The 21,960-nt window shown below is 45.2% G+C and overlaps 1 protein-coding gene and 1 pseudogene across 1 annotated transcript in view; one reads left to right on the top strand and one right to left on the bottom strand.

The window, feature by feature from the left end:
- BCL2L13 (BCL2 like 13) overlaps window positions 1-21,960 on the bottom strand; it is a 100,476-nt gene that overhangs the window by 71,436 nt on the left and 7,080 nt on the right. The window contains 3 exon segments of the mRNA XM_055105569.2: window positions 2,152-2,322; window positions 13,367-13,460; window positions 19,093-19,879. Coding sequence (XP_054961544.2) covers window positions 2,152-2,272 — 121 coding nt within the window. The 5' untranslated portion in view covers window positions 2,273-2,322; window positions 13,367-13,460; window positions 19,093-19,879.
- LOC112438204 (small nucleolar RNA U13) lies at window positions 16,457-16,570 on the top strand (annotated as a pseudogene).

Below are 21,960 nucleotides of genomic sequence, written 5' to 3'. Positions count from 1 at the left end.
AATTTCAAAAATTAGCCGGGCTGGTGGTATGTGCCTGTAATCCCAGCTACTCGGGAGGCTGAGGCAGGAGAATTGCTTGAACCCGGCAGTCGGAGGTTGCAGTGAGCCAAGATCGCCATTGCACTCCAGCCTGGCGACAGAACAAGACTCACCTCAAAAAAAAAAAAAGAAATGTCAACCAGGTGTGGTGGCTCACGCCTGTAATCCTAGCACTTTGGGAGGCCGAGGCAGGCGGATCATGAGGTCAGATGATCAAGACCATCCTGGCTAACAGAGTGAAACCCCATCTCTACTAAAAATACAAAAAAAAAAGTTAGCCAGGCATGGTGGCACGCGCCTGTAGTCCCAGCTACTCGGAAGGCTGAGACAGAAGAATCGCTTGAACCCAGGAGGCGGAGGTTGCAGTAGCCGAGATCGTGCCACTGCACTCTAGCCTGGACAGAGCGAGACTCCGTCTCAAAAAAAAAAAAGAAAAAAAGAAATGTCACAGAGGGCTTCACAGACAGATAAATGGAGATAAACTAGGAAAATGATAGTGAGATATGGAGGAACAGACAGGATCATGTACGTCTTCTATAAACAGCATAATGTGCAATTGATTGTAGCAGAAAGTAGAGTTAAGTAGAGAAGATGAGGAGAGTATTCAAAGATAAAATATTAAATAATTTTTCCAGAGTAAACAAATGAATTATTAAATTCAGGAAGCCAAACAATCCCCATTGTGGATGTGTAAAACATAAATTTTATTTGTTTTGGATGTGCAAAACACTTATTTTGGCTGCTTTTTAGAATTTCTCTGGCTTGGTGGCTGTTTCACTAAGATGTGTTTAAGTTTGAAACACCACCAAAGACGGAGAATCTCTAAAAAGCAGCCAAGCCGGCCTGGGGCTCACGCCTGTAATCCCAGCACTTTGAGAGGCCAAGGCGGGCAGATTGCCTGAGCTCAGGAGTTTGAGATCAGCCTGGGAAATAGGGTGAAACCCTGTCTCTACTAAAATACAAAAAACTAGCCGGGCGTGGCAGCGTGCGCCTATAGTCCCAGCTCCTTGAGAGGCTGAGGCAGGAGAATTGCTTGAACCCAGGAGGCAGAGGTTACAGTGAGCCAAAATCATGCCATTACACTCCAGCCTGGGCAACAGAGTGAGACTCCATCTCAAAAAAATAAGGCAGCCAAAATAAACTGTATCATTATGATGGAACACTTAGTAGAATGACAACAGACTGCTCAACAATTGTAAGTGAAAGTATAACACAATAGACTAATATTTGTGAAGTATCGAAAAAATGTAACTGCCAATAGAGGGCTGCAGGTGCTTTGGAAATATCTTTCAAATAGAATAAAATGAGTTGGGCGCAGTGGCTCACACCCATAATCCCAGCACTTTGGGAGGCCGAGGCGGGCGATCACCTGAGGTCCAGAGTTTGAGACCAGCCTGGCCAACACGGCAAAACCTCATCTCTACTAAAAATACAAAAATTAGCCGGGCATGGTGGTGTGCACCTGTAATCCCAGCTACTCGGGAGGCTGAGGCAGAATCGCTTGAACCGGAAAGGTGGAGGTTGCAGTGAGCCAAGATCATGCCACTGCACTCCAGCCTTAGAGAGACAGTAAGACTCTGTCTCAAAAAAAAAAAAAAAAAAAAAAAAAGAATAAAATGAAAAAAATACTTTTGTTTTTTGCTTCTGGAAATGGAAAGAATGGCATAACGGGTTATTCTTTTTTGTGTATTTTTGGTTTTTTTTTGAGATGGAGTCTCACTCTATTGCCCAAGCTGGAGCGCAGTGGTGCGATCTCAGCTCACTGCAACCTCTGCCTCTCGGGTTCAAGCGATTCTCCTGCCTCAGCCTCCTGAGTAGATGGACTATAGGCGCATGCCACCATGCCCAAATAATTTTTGTATTATTAGTAGAGGCAGGGTTTCACCATGTTGGCCAGGCTAGTCTCGAACTCCTGACTTCGTGATCTGCTCACATCAGCCTCCCAAAGTGCTGGCATAACAGGTGTGAGCCACCGCGCCCAGCCCTAACAGGTTATTCTTACAGGCTTATTAGTACTATTTGATAACCACACATATAAATTAGATACATATACTTTTATATATAAAGTCCTTATTATAATTTACTATAACCACCATAAGCCAAAGATAATACCTTGGGGTGAGGAAAGATGTTGCTCTTGCAGCTTCTCTTGAGAGAGGAGTCCCAAGTAGCTGAGAACAACATACTTTGTTTCATAGTGAAATCCCAGAGGCACAGTAGAAGAGGACGCCATTGAATTGGCTGGTGAGGCTCCAAAAAGGTCTACTTATGGATGTGTAAAACCTAAGAACAAAAAAGTAATTTTTTCAGTTTAAAGTTTATTACATGCCACTTTAACAGTTGTTTCACACCAAAATGTCTTGTGCAACTCTTTTGAGGTAGAGTCTCGCTCTTGTCACTCAGGCAGGAGTGCAGTGGCACAATCTCAGCTCACCACAACCTCTGCCTCCTGGGTTCAAGCCACTGCACTCCAACCTGGCGACAGAGCAAGACTCCCTCTCAAAGAAAAAAAAAAAAAAGTACTGCACATACAATTACATGCAGTACATAATACTTGATAATACTAGATGACTTACTGGTTTATGTATTTACTACACTTTTTATTGTTAGAGTATACTCCTGCTTATTTAAAAAAAAAAAAAAAGTGAACTGTAAAGCCTCAGGGCAGGTGGTCCTCCAGGAGGGATTCCAGAAGGCACTGTTACTGGAAATGTCAACTCCATGGGTGTTACTGCCTCTGAAGACTGTCCAGTGGGACAAGATGTGGAGGTGGAAGACAGTGATATTAATAATCCTGACTCTGTGTAGGCCTGGGCTAATGAGTCTGTTTGTGTCTTAGTTTTTAGGAAAACAGTTTAAAAGGAAAAGGAAAAAAAAAGAAAATTTAAAAACAGAAAAAAGCTTATAAAATAAGGAAATAGGCAATGCATGGTGGCTCACGCATGTAATCCCAGAACTTTAGAAGGCCGAGGTGGGAGGACTGCTTGAGTCCAGGAGTTCAAGACCAGCCTGGGCAAATATAGCAAGACTCCATCTCTACAAAAAAATTTAAAACATTAGCTGGGCGTGGTAGGGCCTGCCTATGGTCCCAGTTACTCAGGAAGCTGAGGCGGGAGGATTGCTTGAGCCCAGGAGGTCAAGACTGCAGTGAGTTATAATTGCACCACTGCACACCAGCCTGGGAAACAGTGCAAGACCCTGTCTTAAAAAAAGAGAAGACAGGCCAGGCGCGGTGGCTCACACCTGTAATCCTAGCACTTTGGGAGGCCGAGGCGGGCAGATCACGAGGTCAGGAGATCGAGACCATCCTGGCTAACAGAGTGAAACCCTGTCTCTACTAAAAATACAAAAAAAATTAGCCGGGCGTGATGGCGGGCACCTGTAGTCCCAGCTACTCGGGAGGCTGAGGCAGGAGAATGGCATAAACCCGGGAGGCGGAGTTTGCAGTGAGCCGAGATCACGCCACTGCACTCCAGCCTGGGCGACAGAGCGAGACTCCACCTCAAAAAAAACAGAAGAAAAAAAGAGAGAGAAGACAAAAAGCTAGGTGTGCTGGCTCATACCTGTAATCCCAGCACTTTGGGAGGCGGAGGCAGAGGCAGGTTGATTGCTTGAAACCGGCCTGACAACATGGTAACATGGTAAAACCTTGTCTCTAAATAAATGTTAAAAATTAGCCAGGCATCTGGTGCACACCTATAATGCCAGCTACTCAGAAGCTGAGATGGGATAACTGCTTGAGCCCAGGAGGTAGAGGCTGCAGTGAGCCATGATCACGCCACTGCACTCCAGCCTGGGTGACAGAGCAAGATCCTGTCTCAGTAACAAAAACAAAAAGAAATAGAAGATAAAGTTTTCTGATAATTTTTTTGTGTTCATTCAACACACATTTATTAAGCTGCAAGGTACTCTATAGGCATTAGACATGAAGACAAACATGATAAATCACCAGACCTCAGGAGTTTTCATAGGAAACCAAAAATACATATAACAAAAATACAGACTGGAAAAAGAGGCAATGTCGGCAAAATTTAAGATCTGTGATAAGCAAACTAAGATAAATATCCTAGAATGATAAACAATTTTTAAAAATAGAAGCAGAATTTCAAATATACAAAATAAAATGGCTATAGATATAAGTGGTTGGCACAGTGGCTCATGCTTATAATTCCAACACTTTGGAAGGACAAGGGAGGAGGATCACTTGACACCAGGAATTCAAGACCAGACTGGACAACACAGTGAGACCCTGTCTCTACAAAAAATGAAATTAGCCCTGGGTGTGGTGGCATGCGCCTGTAGTCCTAGTTACTTGGGAGGCTGATAAGGCAGGAGGATCACTTGAGCCCAGGAGCTTGAGGTTACAGGGAGCTATGATCACATACCAATGCACTGCAGCCTGGGTGACAAAGCAAGACCCTGTCTCAAAAAAAAAAAAAAAAAAAAATCATACTGGAGGTGGTAAGGAAGACAGACTGAAGAGTAGACGCAAGGAGACAAGTTAGGAGAATATGGAAAAACCTCAGCAAGAGATGTAAGAAGGCATGAACTAGCATAGGAACAGAACACTGAAAAGGGAAGGATGGATAGGAAAAAGGTTAGGAATTCGAAGATCTATTGGTTAACTCAATGAGAGAGTGACCCAGGAAGCTGTAAGGTAAGTGGTATTACTCCTATTTCTCAAATCAGATAATATAGGAAGAGTCGGTTTTGGGAAGGATAAGGAAATCACTTTAGGGTATACAGACAGTCCCCGACTTAACGACAGTTTGGCTTACAATTTTTTCACTTTATGACGGCAGTGCAAACGGGATATGCATTCAGTAGAAACTGAACTTCAAGTATCCATATAACCACTCTGTTTTTTCTCTTTTTTTTTGAGACTGAGTCTCACTCTGTCCCCCAGGCTGGAGTGCAGTGGCGCGATCTCAGCTCACTGCAAGCTCCACCTCCCGGGTTCACGCCATTCTCCTGCCTCAGCCTCCGGAGTAGCTGGGACTACAGGTGCCCACCACCACGCCCGGCTAATTTTTTGTATTTTTTAGTAGAGACAGGGTTTCACTGTGTTAGCCAGGATGGTCTCGATCTCCTGACCTCGTGATTCACCCACCTCGGCCTCCCTAAGTGCTGGGATTACAGGCTTGAGCCACCGCGCCTGGCCTCACTCTGTTTTTTCACTTTCAATATGGTATTCAAGAAATCTGATGGCCGGGCACGATGGCTCATGTCTGTAACTCCACACTTTGGGAGGCTGAGGCGGGTGGATTAACTGAGGCCAGGAGTTCAAGATCAGCCTGGCCAACATGGCAAAACCCCATCTCTACTAAAAATACAAAAATTAGCCAGTCATGGTGGCATGCACCTGTAGTCCCAGCTACTTGGGAGGCCGAGACAGGAAAACTGCTTGAACCCAGGAGGAAGAGGTTGAAATGAGCCAAGATCACACCACTGCACTCCAGCTTGGGCAACAAGAACAAGACTCTGTCTCAAAAAAAAGAAATTTGATAAGATAGTCAACACTTTACATAACATAGTTGTTATATTTCATGATTTTACACAACTGCAGGCTAATGTGTTTTAAGCACACTTAAATGTGCTTAATGTGTGGCTGGGAACAGTGGTTCACATCTGTAATCCTAGCACTTTGGGAGGTCAAGGCAGAGGGATCACTTGAGCTTAGGAGTTTGAGACAAGCCTGGGCAACATGGCGAAATCCCATTTCTACAAAAAATTTTAAAAAAATTTTTTGCTTAATGTGTTTTAAGCATAGGCTAAGCTATGTTTGGTAAGTGTATTAAATGCATTTTCAACGTATGATATTTTCCACCTATGTTGAGTTTCTCAGAATGTAACCCCACCGTAAGTTGAGGAGCATCTGCACTGAATTTTCAAGTACCTACAGGTCATCCAGGTAGTGATACAGAACAAGCAGTTGGATATAAAGGTCTTTAAGAAGTCAGGGGTGGTGGCTCACACCTGTAATCCCAGCATTTTGGGAGGCCAAGGCAGGTGGATCATGCAATCAGGAGATCCAGACCATCCTGGCTAGCACAGTGAAGCCCTGTCTCTACTAAAAATAGAAAAAATTAGCCGGGCGTGGTGGCAGGCGCCTGTAGTCCCAGCTGCTCAGGAGGCTGAGGCAGGAGAATCACTTGAACCCGGGAGGCGGAGCTTGCAGTGAGCCGAGATCGCGCCACTGCACTCCAGCCTGGGCGACAGAGCGAGACTCCGTCTCAAAAAAAAAGTCTTTAAGAAAGGTCTAGGCTGGACACAGTGGCTCACGCCTGTAATCCCAGCACTTTGGGGAGCCTGAGGCAGGGAGATCATATGAGGTCAGGAGTTCGAGACCAGCCTGGCCAACATGGTGAAACCCCGTCTCTACTAAAAATACAAAAATTAGCCAGGCACAGTGGCAGGCACCTGTAATCCCAGCTACTCGGGAGGCTGAGGCAGGAGAATCAATTGAACCTGGGAGGCGGAGCTTGCAGTAAGCTGAGATCGGTCATTGCACTCCAGCCTGGGCAACAGAGTAAGACTCCGACTCAAATAAATAAATAAATAAATAAATAAATAAATAAATAAATAAAGAGGTCTAGGCTGGAGATACAAAATTCTAAGTATTCTGTATAAGTCAATCAAATTACCTAAGAAGACTGAATGGCCCAGCGCCATGGCTCACGCCTATAATCCTAGCACTTTGGGAGGCCAAGGCGGGTAGATCACGAGGTCAGGAGTTCAAGACCATCCTGGCCAACATGGTGAAACCCTGTCTCTACTAAAAATACAAAAATTAGCTGGGCATGGTAGCGCATGCCTGTAATCCCAGCTACTCGGAAGACTGAGGCAGGAGAATTGCTTGAACCGGGACCCGGGAGGCAGAGGTTGCAGTGAGCCGAGATCGCGCCACTGCACTCCAGCCTGAGTTACAGAGCAAGACTCTGTCTCAAAAAAAAAAAAAAAAAGAAGAGTGAATGGACGACAGGGTGTGGTGGCTCACACCTGTAATCCCAACACTTTGGGAAGCAGAGAGGCAAGAGGACTGCTTGAGGCCAGGGGTTCAAGATAGCCTGAAAGAAAATAAAATTAACTGGGCATGGTGGCACATGCCTGTAGTCCCAGTTACTTGGGAGGCCGAGATGGGAGGATAGCTTGAGCCCAGGAAGTTGAGGCTGCAGTGAGCCTGGACTGCACCACTGCACTCCAGCCTGGGTGACAGAGCAAGATCCTATCTTTTAAAAAAAACCAATGTGAATGAACAGTGATTTTCAATGGGAGGGGTGTGTCAAAATGTCAGAGGGACTATAGTTTGTAAAAGAATATTCAATATACTTTCAGACTTGGAAAAGGAAAATCACCTATTATTTTCAGACTACAGATTATAGAAGGTAAGGCTCAGTAAATTTTCAGTCTTCTTTGCAGCAGTGATTCTCAGTGCTGGGACAAGAAGGAAAAATAACGTGCCTCCCACCGCCAATGCCACCAGAATAGGAGCCACAGAAATTTTTATTTACCTTATTTTAATAAAGGAGACATAGGCTACAAAACATGTTCAAAAATACTGGTATAATCTTAAAAAGAACACATTAGAATCCACTAACATTTAAGGGGTAGTCAAAAGATGAGAAGCTGGAAGAGGAACCCTTTCAGTCCAGATTGAAACAGAAAGGTAGAAAGAAAACCAGGAAGGACTGTAATCACAGAAGTCAGGGAGGCACTTCAATAAGAAGGCAGTGAACAACTGTGTCAAACGTAGTAACATGTCAAGAAGAATGAAAATAAGAAGAGTCAGCCGGGCGCAGTGGCTCATGCCTGTAATCCCAGCACTTTGGGAGGCTGAGACGGGCAGATCACCTGAGGTCAGGGGTTCGAGACCAGCCTGGCCAACATGGTGAAACCCCATCTCTTCAAAAATATGAAAATTAGCTGGGCATGATGGCAGGCGCCTGTAATCCCAGCTACTCAGGAGGCTGAGGCAGGAGAAACGCTCAGAGCAGGGAGGCGGAGGCTGCAGTGGGCCAAGATTACGCATTGCACTCCAACTTGGATGACAGAGCAAAGCTCCATCTCAAAAAAAAAAAAAAAAGAAAAGAAAAAAAAGAGGGGAGAATAGATAAAATTAATAACAATCTAAGCTTTTGGAAGTCTCTTCAGCGGCCACGCACAGTGGCTCACGCCTGTAATCCCAGCACTTTGGGAGGCCGAGGCGGGTGCATCACCTAAGGTCAGGAGTTTAAGACCAGCCTGGCCAACATGGTGAAACCCGGTCTCTACTAAAAATACAAAAATTAGCCAGACATGGTGGCAGGTGCCTGTAATCCCAGCTACTCAGGAGGCTGAGGCAGGAGAATCACTTGAACCCGGGAGGCAGAGGTTGCAGTGAGCCAAGATCGTGCCACTGCCCTACAGCCTGGGCGACAGAGCAAGACTTCATCTCAAAAAAAAAGTCTCTTCAGCAACAACCCTCTTTTGCTAGAAAATAAAAAAGTCTCAGTATTTCTTTGGTAGCAGGAAGAAGTATTTATATTTTGAATAAATGCTTTAAATTAAAAAATTGGCCCGGCGTGATGGCTCACACCTGTAATCCCAGCACTTTGGGAGGCCGAGGCAGGCGGATCACCTGAGGTCAGGAGTTCCAGACCAGCCTGGGCAACCTGGTGAAACCCCATCCCTACTAAAATACAAAAATTAGCCAGGCATGGTGGCGTGCGCCTATAATACCAGCCACTCCGGAGGCTGAGGCAAGAGAATTGCTTGAGCCTGGGAGGCAGAAGTTACAGTGAGCCGAAATCATACCACTGCACTCCAGCCTGCGTGACAGAGCTAGACTCCGTCTCCCAAAAAAAAAAAAATTGAGCCGGGCACAAGTTCATGCCCATAATCCCAACAATGTAGGAGGCTGAGGCAGGAAGCAAGCTTGACCCCAGGAGATTGAGGCTGCAGTGAGCCTGTGATAATACCACTGCACTCCAGCCTGAGCGACAGGGTAACACCCTGTCTGTAATTAAAAGAAAAAAAATTGATATTCTCTAATTTGTTGTATTCAAATTTGTTGTATTTATCAAGAATCCACATCACTGAAGTCGTTTGCCAACCCAAAAGCCAGAGACAAACTACAAATCACTAAGTTTCCAAATTTGATTTTTAGCCTAATGTTCCTCAAATTTTCTTATAAAACCTGATTGTGTAATTATAGATGCAATCTTAATCATGAATTTCATCATCTTCCACCTTTAACTCTAGTATATATGCTAAAGCCCATATATCTATATATTTGGTGAAAGATTATATTTATTCATTTAAATCTAGTATACAGTTTTCAGACTTTAAATGCATATTTGTTATTCTGGTTATAAACATACCAGACCTACAGTATAAAACAGCCATCCAACTTTTTTTTTTCTTAATTTTTAAATTTTTTGTAGCGATGGAGTCTCACTATGTTGCCCCAGCTGGTGTCAAACTCCAGGCCCCAAGTGATCCTCCAACCTTAGCGTCCCAAATTGCTGGGATTACAAGCGTGAGCCACCGTATCTGGCCCCAACTTCTAATTTAGCTTGAGCTTCCAGTTGTGTAGCAATGCAGCAGCTCCTTCAGGACTATGGTTAAATGGGGAAAAGTCAGATCCCAAGAACACTATTATATAACTAGCACATTTATATTAAATTATAGGACAAAGGTATTGATAACAGGCCAAGTGTAAACTCCACAGCACTACTACAGGGTTATGTCTCTAAGCACAAAATGGGAGAGGACACCCACTTCCTTTGCAGCATTCTGCAGTGTCTAATAAGTATATTGCACAATGAACTTTTGCATTTTTTTTTTTTTTTTGGAGACAGAGTCTCTGTCGCCAGGAGTGCAGTGGCATGACCTCGGCTCACTGCAACCTTCGCCTCCTGGGTTCAAGCGATTCTCCTACCTCAGCCTCCCAAGTAGCTCGGACTACAGGGGTGTGCCACCAAGCCCGGATAATTTTTTGTATTTTTTAGTAGAGACGGGGGTTTCACCGTGTTAGCCAGGATGGTCTCGATCTCCTGATCTCCCGATCCGCCCACCTTGGCCTCCCAAAGTGCTAGGATTACAGGCGTGAGCCACCGCGCCCGGAGGGACTTTGGCATTTCTAATAAACATCATATATAAATTACATCTTCGTGACATCTGTTTCTAAAGCATTTTTCTATGTGTTGTCACAGTAATCCTCTATACTTGAATGAAAATTTTATAGATGGAGAAACAAGAACAATTTATTTGCCTAAAATCATACAGCTAGGTAACAGCACAACCACTTAATTGGGTACACCGTCTTCACTTCCTCTTAGACCTTAACTGTATTTATTCAACACATATTTACTATATGCCAGGTAATGTACTAGGTGAGAGGAATGCAGAGGTGAAAACACTAACACTAGTAATACGGAAGGATACGGTAGCAAAACAAGGTGGTTTTTGTAGTATCACAGATCCAGAGTACTGAAAGAAGCAAATTTGTCAGTTTTGAGAATGGACAGGGGGAAAAAAAAGCTAGATTGGATGAAAGGTAATTATGACGCGGGACCATCACCTAAAGCTTTTGTAGAAGCACTTTGGGAGGCCAAGGCAGGCGGATCACGAGGTCAGGAGTTCGAGACCAGTCTGGCCAACACAGTGAAACCCCGTCTCCACTAAAAATACAAAAATTAGGCCAGGTGCGGTGGCTCATGCCTGTAACCCCAGAACTTTGGGAGGCCAAGGCAAGCGGATCACAAGGTCAGGAGATTGAAACCAGCCTGGCTAACACGGTGAAACCCCGTCTCTACTAAAAATACAAAAAAATTAGCCAGGCGTGGTGGCAGGCGCCTGTAGTCCCAGCTACTTGGGAGGCTGAGGCAGGAGAATGGTGTGAACCCGGGAGGCGGAGCTTGCAGTTAGCCAAGATTGTGCCACTGCATTCCAGCCTGGGTGACAGAGCGAGACTCCATCCCAAAAAGAAAAAAAAAAAAAATATATATATATATATATATAAAATATGTAGTTTATACACACACACACACACACACACACACACACAAATTAGCTGGGCGTGGTGGCAGGCACCTGTAATCCCATCTACTCTGGAGGCTGAGGCAGGAGAATCACTTGAACCTGGGAGGCAGAGGCTGCAGTGAGCTGAGATCGCACAACTGCACTCCAGCCTAGGCGACAGAGCTAGACTCTATCTCAAAAAAAAAAAAAAAAAAAGACAGATATTTCAAGATTCTTTTCAAATGATGAGAGGGACATATAGTTACCTTTACTCATTGAATTTTATCTAATAGGACCTCTTAAAATTCAAGTTAGTACAAGTGTTCTTGGTATCAAGAAGTGAGTAAATACATAGATGATCTTAACTATAAAAATTGCTATCTTGGCCAGGCGCAGTGGCTCATGCCTGTAATCCCAGCACTTTGGGAGGGTGAGGTGGGCGGATCACCTGAGGTCAGGAGTTTGAGACCAGCTTGACCAATATGATGAAACCCCGTCACTACTAAAAATACAAAAATTAGCCTGGCGTGGGGGCATGCACACCTGTAATCCCAGCTACTCAGGAGGCTGAGACAGGTGAATCGCCTGAACCCAGGAGGTGGAGGTTGCAGTGAGCCGAGATCGTGCCATTGCACTCCAGCCTGGGCAACAAGAGCGAGAAACTCTGTCTCAAACAAACAAACAAACAAAAAACCTGCTATAATTTGTATGATTCAAACTATTAAACATAATACGTAACCCATCTGTTTCTTTCTGTGCCTTACTCTTTTTACTTTGTTCCTCTATTAAGTTTCAAGTAGAGTTGTCCCTTGGTACCCATGTGGGATTGGTTCCAGGATACCTGTGGATACCAAAATCCTCAGATGCTCAAGTTCCTTATACAAAATGGTGTGGTATTTGAATATAACCTACTCACTTCCTCCCTCTCATATACTTTTAAGTCATTTCTAGATTACTTATAATACCTAAGACAATGTAAATGCCATTAAATAGCTGTTATACTGTATTGGTATCATTTGTATTGTTTTTATTGTTATTTGTGTTTTTTTCCCCAAATATTCTCCAATCAAGACTGATGGAATCTGCAGAGATATGGAAACTGGATAAAGAGGGCCAACTGTGGTTGCTAGCCAAACAGCCTAAGGAAACCTAGACTAACTTCATGCTATGTTTATGTATTCATTTGGTGTCATCTCCAAAACCAGCCACAAATAAAACATCCATGAACCTTTAACAACAAATGTATATCCACAATTCTACAATATATGGTTCATTTTCTTTTCTAAACCAGATTTCTATTACAAGTACCAGTCCAAGTTCCAGAATGCTACCAGTGCTGATTATATTGTAGGAATTAGACACATTTTATGAAACATAATCAGAAGGTACACAGCAGCTATTAAATCCTACTATAAACCGGGCATGGTGGCTCACGCCTATACTTCCCAGCACTTTGGGAAGCCAAGGTGGGTGGATTACTTGAGGCCAGGAGTTAGAGACCAGCCTGGCCAACATGGTGAAACCCTGTCTCTACTAAAAATTAAAAAATTAGCCAGGCATGATGGTGTGTGCCTGTAATCCCAGCTACTCAGGAGGCTGAGGCATGAGAATCGCTTGAACCGAGAAAGCAGAGGTTGCGGTGAGCCTAGATTGCACTCCAGCCTGTGTGACAGAGTGAGACTCTGCCTCCAAAAAAAAAAAAAAAAAAATCCTACTATTAGTTCTTATGTAAAGCAAATATGCAGCAACATGACAGTCTTTTGTATTTGTTTCCCAAACTTGTCCCATCAAATTACTTTGGATGCCTATTTAAAAAGAAATTCCTAGGCTGGGTGTGGTGGCTCATGCCTGTAATCCCAGCACTTTGGGAAGCCGAGGTGGGTGGATCACGAGGTTAGGAGATCGAGACCATCCTGGCCAACATGGTGAAACCTCGTCTCTACTAAAAATACAAAAAATTAGCCAGGCATGGTGGCGTGTGCCTATAATCCCAGCTACTCAGGAGGCTGAGGTGGGAGAATCCCTTGAACCAGGGAGTCAGAGGTTGCAGTGAGCTGAGATTGTGCCATTGCACTCCAGCCTGATGACAGAGCAAGACTCCGTCTCAAAAAGAAAAAAAAAAAAAAAGAAATTCCTGGCACTCACATTAGATATACTAATTTAGAGTATCATACTTATACTGTATTCTCTAACCTCACAGAACGAAAACCAAAACACCCTATAGTTTAACACATTTTAATAAATTATTTCGAAAACCTGTTTTTACATTTCCTTCCACTAAAATATTATAAGATTATTAAATGCAGTCGGGCGTGGTGGCTCATACCTATAATCCCAGCACTTTGGAAGGCCAAGGCAGGCGGATCACGAGGTCAAGAGATTGAGACCATCCTGGCCAACGTGGTGAAACTCTGTCTCTACTAAAAATACAAAAATTAGTTGGGCGTGGTGGCACGCACTTGTAGTCCCAGTTACTTCAGGGGGCTGAGAGAGGAGAATGGCGTGAACCCAGGAGGCAAAGGTTGCAGTGAGCCGAGATAGTGCCACTGCACTTCAGCCTTGTGACAGACCAAGAATCCGTCTCAAAAAAAAAAAAAGAATTATTAAATGCTCCAGTAATACAGAGTTGAACACAACTATAATCCCAGTTTATAAAGAGAAAAATAAAAATTCACAGATAAACCCATCACAAATCAAAAATCTGTAATTTTAAACATTAAAAGACCAGGCAAAGTTGCTCATGCCTGTAATCCTAGCACTTTGGGAGACCAGATGGGCAGATCACCTAAGGTCGGGAGTTCGAGACCAGCCTGGCCAACATGGTGAAATCCCATCTCTACCAAAAATACAAAAATTAGCTGGGTGTGGTGGTGTGCATCTGCATTCCCAGCTACTCAGGAGGCTGAGCCAGGAGAATCAGGCTTGAGCCCAGGAAGCGGAGTTTGCAGTGAGCCGAGATTGCACCACTGCACTCCAGCCTAGACAACAGAGTGAGATTCTGTCTCAAAATAAAAAAGTTGGCCGGGCGCGGTGGCTCACGCCTGTAATCCCAGCACTTTGGGAAGCCAAGGAGGGCGGATCACAAGATCAGGAGATCGAGACCATCCTGGCTAACACGGTGAAACCCCATCTCTACTAAAAATACAAAAAATTAGCCGGGCATGGTGGCGAGTGCCTGTAGTCCCAGCTACACACCTCCTGGCATGAACCCAGGAGGCGGGGCGTGCAGTGAGCCGAGATCGCACCACTGCACTCCAGTCTGGGCGACACAGTGAGACTCCATCTCAAAAAATAAATAAATAAAATAAAAATAAAAAAGCAAACAACAACAACAAAACATTAAGTTTCTTGGCTATCAGCTCTTTAGTCTCATGACTCACTGGTGGCTTGAACAGGGAATTTTTTTTAAGTTCCACAAGTTAACATGGAGTCCAAAGCTATTTTTGAATCCATGCTTTACCAGCTCCTATTGAATTGTAAGACTTTCTCTGAAAGAAAGAGAGTAAAATAATTCTAATAAAAATTATGAAATGGCCGGGCGCGGCGGCTCACACCTGTAATCCCAGCACTTTGGGAGGCTAAGACGGGCGGATCACCTGAGGTCAGGAGTGAAGACCTCACAAGAGTGAAACTGCATCTCAAAAAAAAAATTATCAAATGGTAAAAAATTCACCCCACCCATCTGAAAAATGCAACTGGACAAGTATCATTTTTAAAACCCAGCAGACACTAGAACTCTAGTGTAGACACTACCCCCTTTCCAATTAAAACAGGCCTAATTGTTCAATCTTGTGTTAAGAGCTACCCAAAAATATTTTCACTCAGCAGTTGGCATTTGCAGATAATTCAGAGAACTGCCTTACTTTCATCCCGTCCTAGATAATCTGACTTTCACAATAATTAGGCTTCCTGTATATGGCTTGTGTAAATGGAGGACATAAAATTCAGTTACTCTGTTCCACTTCCAGATATATACCAGAGAAAAATGAAAACGCGTCTACACAAAAATTTGCACATGAATGCTCAAAGCAGCATTACAGACCAGGCATGGTGGTTCATGCCTATAATCCCAGCACTTTGGGAGGCAGAGGCAAGAGGATCACTTGAGTCAAAGAATTTGAGACCAGCCTGGGCAACATGGAAAAACCCCATCTCTACAAAAAATACAAAAAAAAATTAGCTGGGTATGGTGGTGTGTGCCCGTAATCCCAGCTACTTGGAAAGCTGAGGCAGGAGAATCGCTTGAACCCAGGAGGCAGAGGTTGAGGTGAGCTGAGATGGCACTATTGCACTCCAGCCTGGGCAACAAGAGTGAAATGCCATCTCAAAAAAAAAAAAATGCCCATCAACTTATTTTTAAAATGTGGTATGTCCACACAATGGAATGGAATGCAGCAATAAAAAAGGAATAAAGTACTGATACACGCTACCTCTTGGATAAACTCTGAAAAGATTATGCTAAGTCAAAGAAGCCAGACAGGCCGGGCGTGGTGGCTCACACCAGTAATCCCAGCACTTTGGGAGGCCAAGGTAGGTGGATCACCTGAGATCAGGAGCTGGAGACCAGCCTAGCTAACATGGCAAAACCCCGTCTCTACTAAAAATACAAAAATTAGCTGGGTGTGGTGGCACGCACCTGTAATCCCAGCTACTCTGAGTTACAGTTACTGAGACTGAGTTACAGTCTCAGTCTACTTTGGGACTGAGTTAGGTTCAACCTGGGAGTCCGAGGTTGCAGTGGGATCGTGCCACTGCACTCCAGCCTGGCGACAGTGAGACTCCGTCTCAAAAAAAAAAAAAAAAAGAGAGAGAGAAGCCAGACACAAAAGACCACATATTGGCCAGGCGCGGTGGCACACACCTGTAATCCCAGCACTTTGGGAGGCCGACATGGGCAGATAACAAGGTCAGGAGATGGAGACCATCCTGGCTAACACAGTGAAACCCCGTCTTTACTAAAAATACAAAAAATCTGCCGGGCGTGGTGGCGGGCGCCTGTAGTCCCAGCTACTCGGGAGGCTGAAGCAGGAGAATGGCGTCAACCCGGGAGGCGGAGCTTGCAGTGAGTCGAGATGGCACCACTGCACTCCAGCCTGGGCGACAGAGTCAGACTCATTCTCAAAAAAAAAAAAAACAACACATATTATCTGATCCCATTTTTGTGAAATCTCCAGAATAGGCAAATCCATAGACAGAAAGCAGATCAGTGGTTGCCCAAGGGTGGGGGTAGGAGGACCAGTAATAAAGAATGACTGCTAATGGGTATGGGAGTCTCTTTTTGAGGTGATGAAAATGATTGTGGTGGTGGGTGCACAACTCTGTGAATATACTAAAAAGTACTGAATTGTACAATGGTGAGTTGTATGGTATGTTAATTATATGTCAATAAAGTTGTTAAAAAAAATCAGCTACTCCAATCCTTTTGCGGTTCATAAAGAACCAAGATGACCGGGTTTCATGCTAATGCATGACATGTGCCTCCCTCAAATCATGTTGCCTCATGGGCTTATTGGCACATTACCGTCTGAGGAAGAACAAGAAAAAAAAATAAACCAATCTGAAAATACCACCCACCCCTACTTTGTATATATATTAAACAAGAACTCTTGGTGAACATTTATTTGGAATAAGATACAAATCAAAATCCTGTCTGAAAAATGATAAATGCAGACTGGAACTACTAAGTGAATGTTTAACACCTGTTTTGTATGCCTGAAGTATTTCACAATAAAATACATATCTATTTAGGCCGGGCGCAGTGGCTCACGCCTGTAATCCCAGCACTTTGGGAGGCCGAGGCGGGCAGATCACGAGGTCAGGAGATCGAGACCATCCTGGCTAACACGGTGAAACCCCGTCTCTACTAAAAATACAAAAAATTAGCCTGTCGCGGTGGCGGGCACCTGTAGTCCCAGCTACTCGGGAGGCTGAGGCAGGAGAATGGTGTGAACTCAGGAGGCAGAGCTTGCAGTGAGCCAAGATCGTGTCATTGCACTCCAGCCTGGGCGACAGAGCGACACTCCATCTCAAAAAAAAAAAATTATATATATATAAAAAATAAATAAACATATATATATATATATTTTTTGAGTCAGGGTCTCTGTCATCCAGACTGAAGTACAGTGGAGCAATCACAGCTCACAGCAGCCTTGATCTCCCCGGCTCAAGCAGTCCTCCCTCTCGCCTCAGTCTTCCAAGTAGCTGGGACCTATGCCTGGCTAATTTTTTTTTTTTTTTTTTAATTTTTTGTGAAGACAAGGTCTCCTTATGTTGCCCAGGCTGGTCTCGAACTCCTGGGCTCAAGCAATGCTCCTGCCTGAGCCTCCCAAAGTGCTGGGATTACAGTGAGCCATCGCATACAGCCAAATGAAATGTTGTTAATGATTATTACTGTTGCAAACCACTTGTCCTAAAAGCTTAATGTGTGTGATATTTAATACATGTTGATTAGATTATGTGCTAGTAAACACAAGTCTGTTTTTTTACAAGACTGGCTGGATATAGCCTTAGCCATCTTTCAATTGAATTCAACTACTGGTCCTTGCTGTAGGAGACAACTAAAAATAAAATAAAAAGTGAATCCAACTACTGAATATACTCTTCCACATAAAAAAATGAGCCATTGGAAAAAAAATACAGAACAGTACCTGACCATTCATAGTAAAAAGATTTTCAATACCCTTAACTGCCTATTACCAAATGAAGAATACTTCACTTGGGGGAGAGAGGGGGTTAAAAATGAAAAGAATACTTCATGCGGCGGCGCGGGGGTGGTTAAAAAAAAGGTATCACCGTGCGCGGTGGCTCACGCCTGTAATCCCAACACTTTGGGAGGCTGAGGCGGGGGGATGACCAGAGATTGGGAGTTCGAGACCATCCTGACCAACATGGTGAAACCCCGTCTCTACTAAAAATACAAAATTAGCCCCGCGTGGTGGCGCATGCCTGTAATCCCAGCTACTCGGGAGGCTGAGGCAGGAGAATCGCTTGAACCCAGGAGGCGGAGGTTGCGGTAAGCCGAGATCGCGCCATTGCACTCCAGCCTAGGCAACAAGAGGAAAACTCTGTCTCAAAAAAAAAAAGAAAGAAGGTATCTGAAGGGTGTGGCAACTCATCCAAGGTCACACTAGTCAGGGCAGAGAGCAACATTCTGCTTTATACTAAACCTCCAGGGGAAATCTTATAATTTCGCCAAAGAAGTTTTTGTTTTGTTTTACGTAACAACAACAAAAAAATAAAAGTAAGGAGGGAGGGCTCTCAGCTTAGTTCAAACTTCTAAACAGAGACAGTGAGATAGCTATTTTGAATAAACAAACACTTGTGCAGGGAGTGGCTAAGAGCTAACCAAAGCCAGCAGCCAACAGCATGTGAACAACTGGCCAGATCCGTCCGATTTTCAACGCTAGGTTAGAGCCTCCACTCAGAAAGTCGGTTATGAAGGCAAGAAATAGGATCTTTACAGAATGTTGGGAGGATAAATCAAAGGGGGAAAATGACTCCGTGTGAACTGTACTGCCTCCAAGGGCAAGAAGGCAGTTTTTTTCTGAAAAAATAGGTGTCAGAACAGCAGTGAATTAAGGTTAAGAAACAAGACTTCTAACAATCTCTGAGAAGAAACGACTAAGACTGGCAAAGCTAATCTTCAAGCGTTCTAAGTGAATCGCAGGAAAACCTTTCCCTCAACCAAAAAGAAGTCGCCGTTCCCCAGTTTAGCCCTAAAAATGGACCCGGGTTTTCCACGTGAAGCTGTCTGTGGGGAAGGACAGCGGCGTGGAGCCAGGGCCGAGCTCCTCCGCCTCCGGCACCGCACGCCGGAAGAAGCCTGCTCAGCGGCGGGGCTGCGCGGCCAGGTCCGGTCACGGTGAAGCGGACCCCTAAGCTCCGAGCACCTTCGGGCGAAGGAGCGCCGGTGTAGACACACACACTCAAACTCACGCGTCGTCGGAACCACTGGGGAGTCGGTGGCTCGATACGGTCTCTGGGCACTTTCCTACCCAGGTGAAAACCACCTCCTCACCCAGCTCAGCCTTCCCGGAACCCCACTCCCCTCACCTGGCCCTGGCCCCTGCCCCAGAAGAGATGAAAGAGGCGGCGGCGGCAGTTGCTTCCGACAGGGTCCCCCAGCGGCGGTGAGTGCTCCGACCCGCGGCCCTAATCTACCGCCGCCGCCATGTTGGAGGGTGAGGTCACCCCGGCGTGCCTTCGTCACGGCTGGCGTCGGGGCGGGACCAGAACTACCTGAGATCCGGAAGGGTATCCGGAGCGGAAGGACCGACCAACGGAGGCCCCGGAGGTCTCTCCGTGCAGATGTGACCTGAAGACCCAAACCCTCCTAGCCCGCCCAAATCTATGATTGCGACGTTCGGAAGTTCCGTCTCCCAGATCATTTCCGGAGTCGAGGGGTTGGGATTCTGACCGGCTGGTCGCCGTGTTGGAGGAAGGGCAGGCGATTCCAGGGAAAGAAACCTCGCTGCATGCACAGGCTATGTTCAGTTCCACAAACATGTATTGCGTTTCAAGTGTTTGCCAAGGGAGCAGGTCAAATAAGTATCTACACAGTCACGACAGCCTCGATGTTCGCCACTAGTTGGGGCAGATGGTCCTTGAAGGTTGGGAAGGAATTCCGGGGAGGGAATATAGCGGGGTGGTGTAGAGAGGTCCTCCTAGGCGAAGGGAACTGGCTGAGCAGAGGCGCCAGGGCATGAAGGAAGTCTTAACTAGTAACCTGCTTTTGTTAACAGTACCTGGAACACACAGCGCCTGGAACATACTTAACTTGTATTAATGGATGTTTGTTTACTTGAATCCGAGAGTTCTTTGGAGGAGTATCGGAAGGTATCTAGGAGAGAGGATACAATGTGTTTTAGGGAGATCAAATTGCCCGTGGTGTGTGTACTGAATTGGAACAAGGAGGGCATTGACAATAAGGAGTTAGAAGACTGAGCCAGATCAGAAGTGATAAAATCCTGATGGGGAGTGACTGCCAGTGGATACAGAGTTTCTTTTTGGGGTGATGGTGGCACGACTCTTTGAAATACTGAAAACTACTGAATTGTACACTATAGGTGAATTGTATGTTATGAGATCTATATCTCAACAAGGCTATTCTAAAGGAAGTGATAAAAGAGTTGAACTGCTATTGTGGGGCTGGTGCCACAGGATGCTTTTTAAGCCCGAGCGACTGAGGAAAGGATGGTGCCATTAATAGGGACATAAAGTTTTGCAAAGGAAAGGCTTAGTGACCTTGGAAAACTAATAGTACAGGCCGGGTGTGGTGGATCACTCCTGTAATCCCAGCACTTTGAGAAGCCAAAGTGGGCGGATCACTTGAGGTCAGGAGTTTCAGACCTGCCTGGCCAACATGGTGAAACTCCCCATCTGTACTAAAAATACAAAAAATTAGCCGGGTATGGTGTCACGCGCCTGTAATCCCAGCTACTTGGGAGGCCGATGCAGGAGAATCGCTTGAGCCTTGGAGGCGAAGGTTGCAGTGAAATGGGTAACCAAAAATGAAGACTTTTTTTTTTTTTTTTTTTTTTGAGGCAGAGTCTCACTCTGTCGCCCAGGCTGGAGTGCAGGGGCGCGATCTCAGCTCACTGCAACCTCTGCCTTTCGGGTTCAAGCGATTCTCCTGCCTCAGCCTCCCGAGTAGCTGGGATTACAGGCACCCACCACCATGCCCAGCTAATTTTTGTATTTTTAGTAGAGGCAGAGTTTCTCCACGTTGGTTAGGCTGGTCTTGAACTCCTGACTTCAGGTGATCCACTCGCCTTGGCCTCCCAAAGTGCTGGGATTACAGACGTGAGCCACCGTGCCTGGCTTTTTAAAAATTTTTAATAGAGACGGGGTCTCACCATGTTGGCCAGGCTAGTCTCCTACTCCTGACCTCAAGAGATCCGCCTGCCTCAGCCTCCCAAAGTGCTGGGATTACAGGCGTGCGCCACCGCGCCCGGCCCTAATTTTACTTTTAAGGTCTGTGCAGTTCACTGTATGTACACTTTACCTAAAAAAACTTTCAAAAATGTAACATGCAATAATTTATTTTGGGAGGTACTTATGTTACCAATTTGGTACATACTTAAGTTCATTTCTTTCACATTGCTCTCAGTCTTTTCCTTTATTTATTTATTTATTTTTTATTATTATTTTCTCGAGACAGAGTCTTGCTCTGTCACCCAGGCTGTAGTGCAATGGCACGATCTCAGCTCACTGAACCTCACCTACTGGGTTCAAGCGATTCTCCTGCTTCAGCCTCCTGAGTAGCTGGGATTACAGGCACCCACCACCACACCTGGCTAATATTTTTTTTTTGTATTCTTAGTAGAGATAGGGTTTCGCCACGTTGGCCAGCCTGTTCTCCAACTCTTGGCCTTGGGTGATCACCCCTCTCGGCCTCCCAAGCGCTGGGATTACAGTCGTGAGCCACCATGCCTGGTCTTACTTATTTATTTTTTTAGAGACAAGGTGTCGCTTCTGTTACCCAGCCTGGAGTGCATGGACCTCCTGGGCTCACAATTGTTCCACCTCGGCCTCCCAAGTATCAAGGACCACAGGCTTGTGCCACCACATGTAGCTTTTTTTTTTTTTCTTTTTTTTGAGACGGAGTCTCCCTCTGTTGCCTGGGCTGGAGTGCAGTGGCAGATCTTGGCTCACTGCAACCTCAGCCTCCTGGGCTCAAGTGATTCTCCTGCCTCAGCCTCCAAAGTAGCTGGGACTACAGGCGCGCACCACTATGCCTGGCTACATTTTGTATTTTTAGTAGAGACGGGGTTTCAGTGTGTTGGCCAGGCTGCTCTCGAACTCCTGACCCCAAGTGATCCACCCACCTCAGACTCCCAAAGTGGTGGGATTACAGGCATGAGCCACCGCGCCAGGCCACACGTGGCTACTTTTTTAAAAATGTTTTTGTAGGCCGGGCGT

The sequence above is a fragment of the Pan paniscus genome, chromosome 23 (assembly GCF_029289425.2).
Source record: "Pan paniscus chromosome 23, NHGRI_mPanPan1-v2.0_pri, whole genome shotgun sequence".
Lineage (NCBI taxonomy): Eukaryota > Metazoa > Chordata > Mammalia > Primates > Hominidae > Pan > Pan paniscus.
This window is presented reverse-complemented; position numbering and strand designations above follow the sequence as displayed.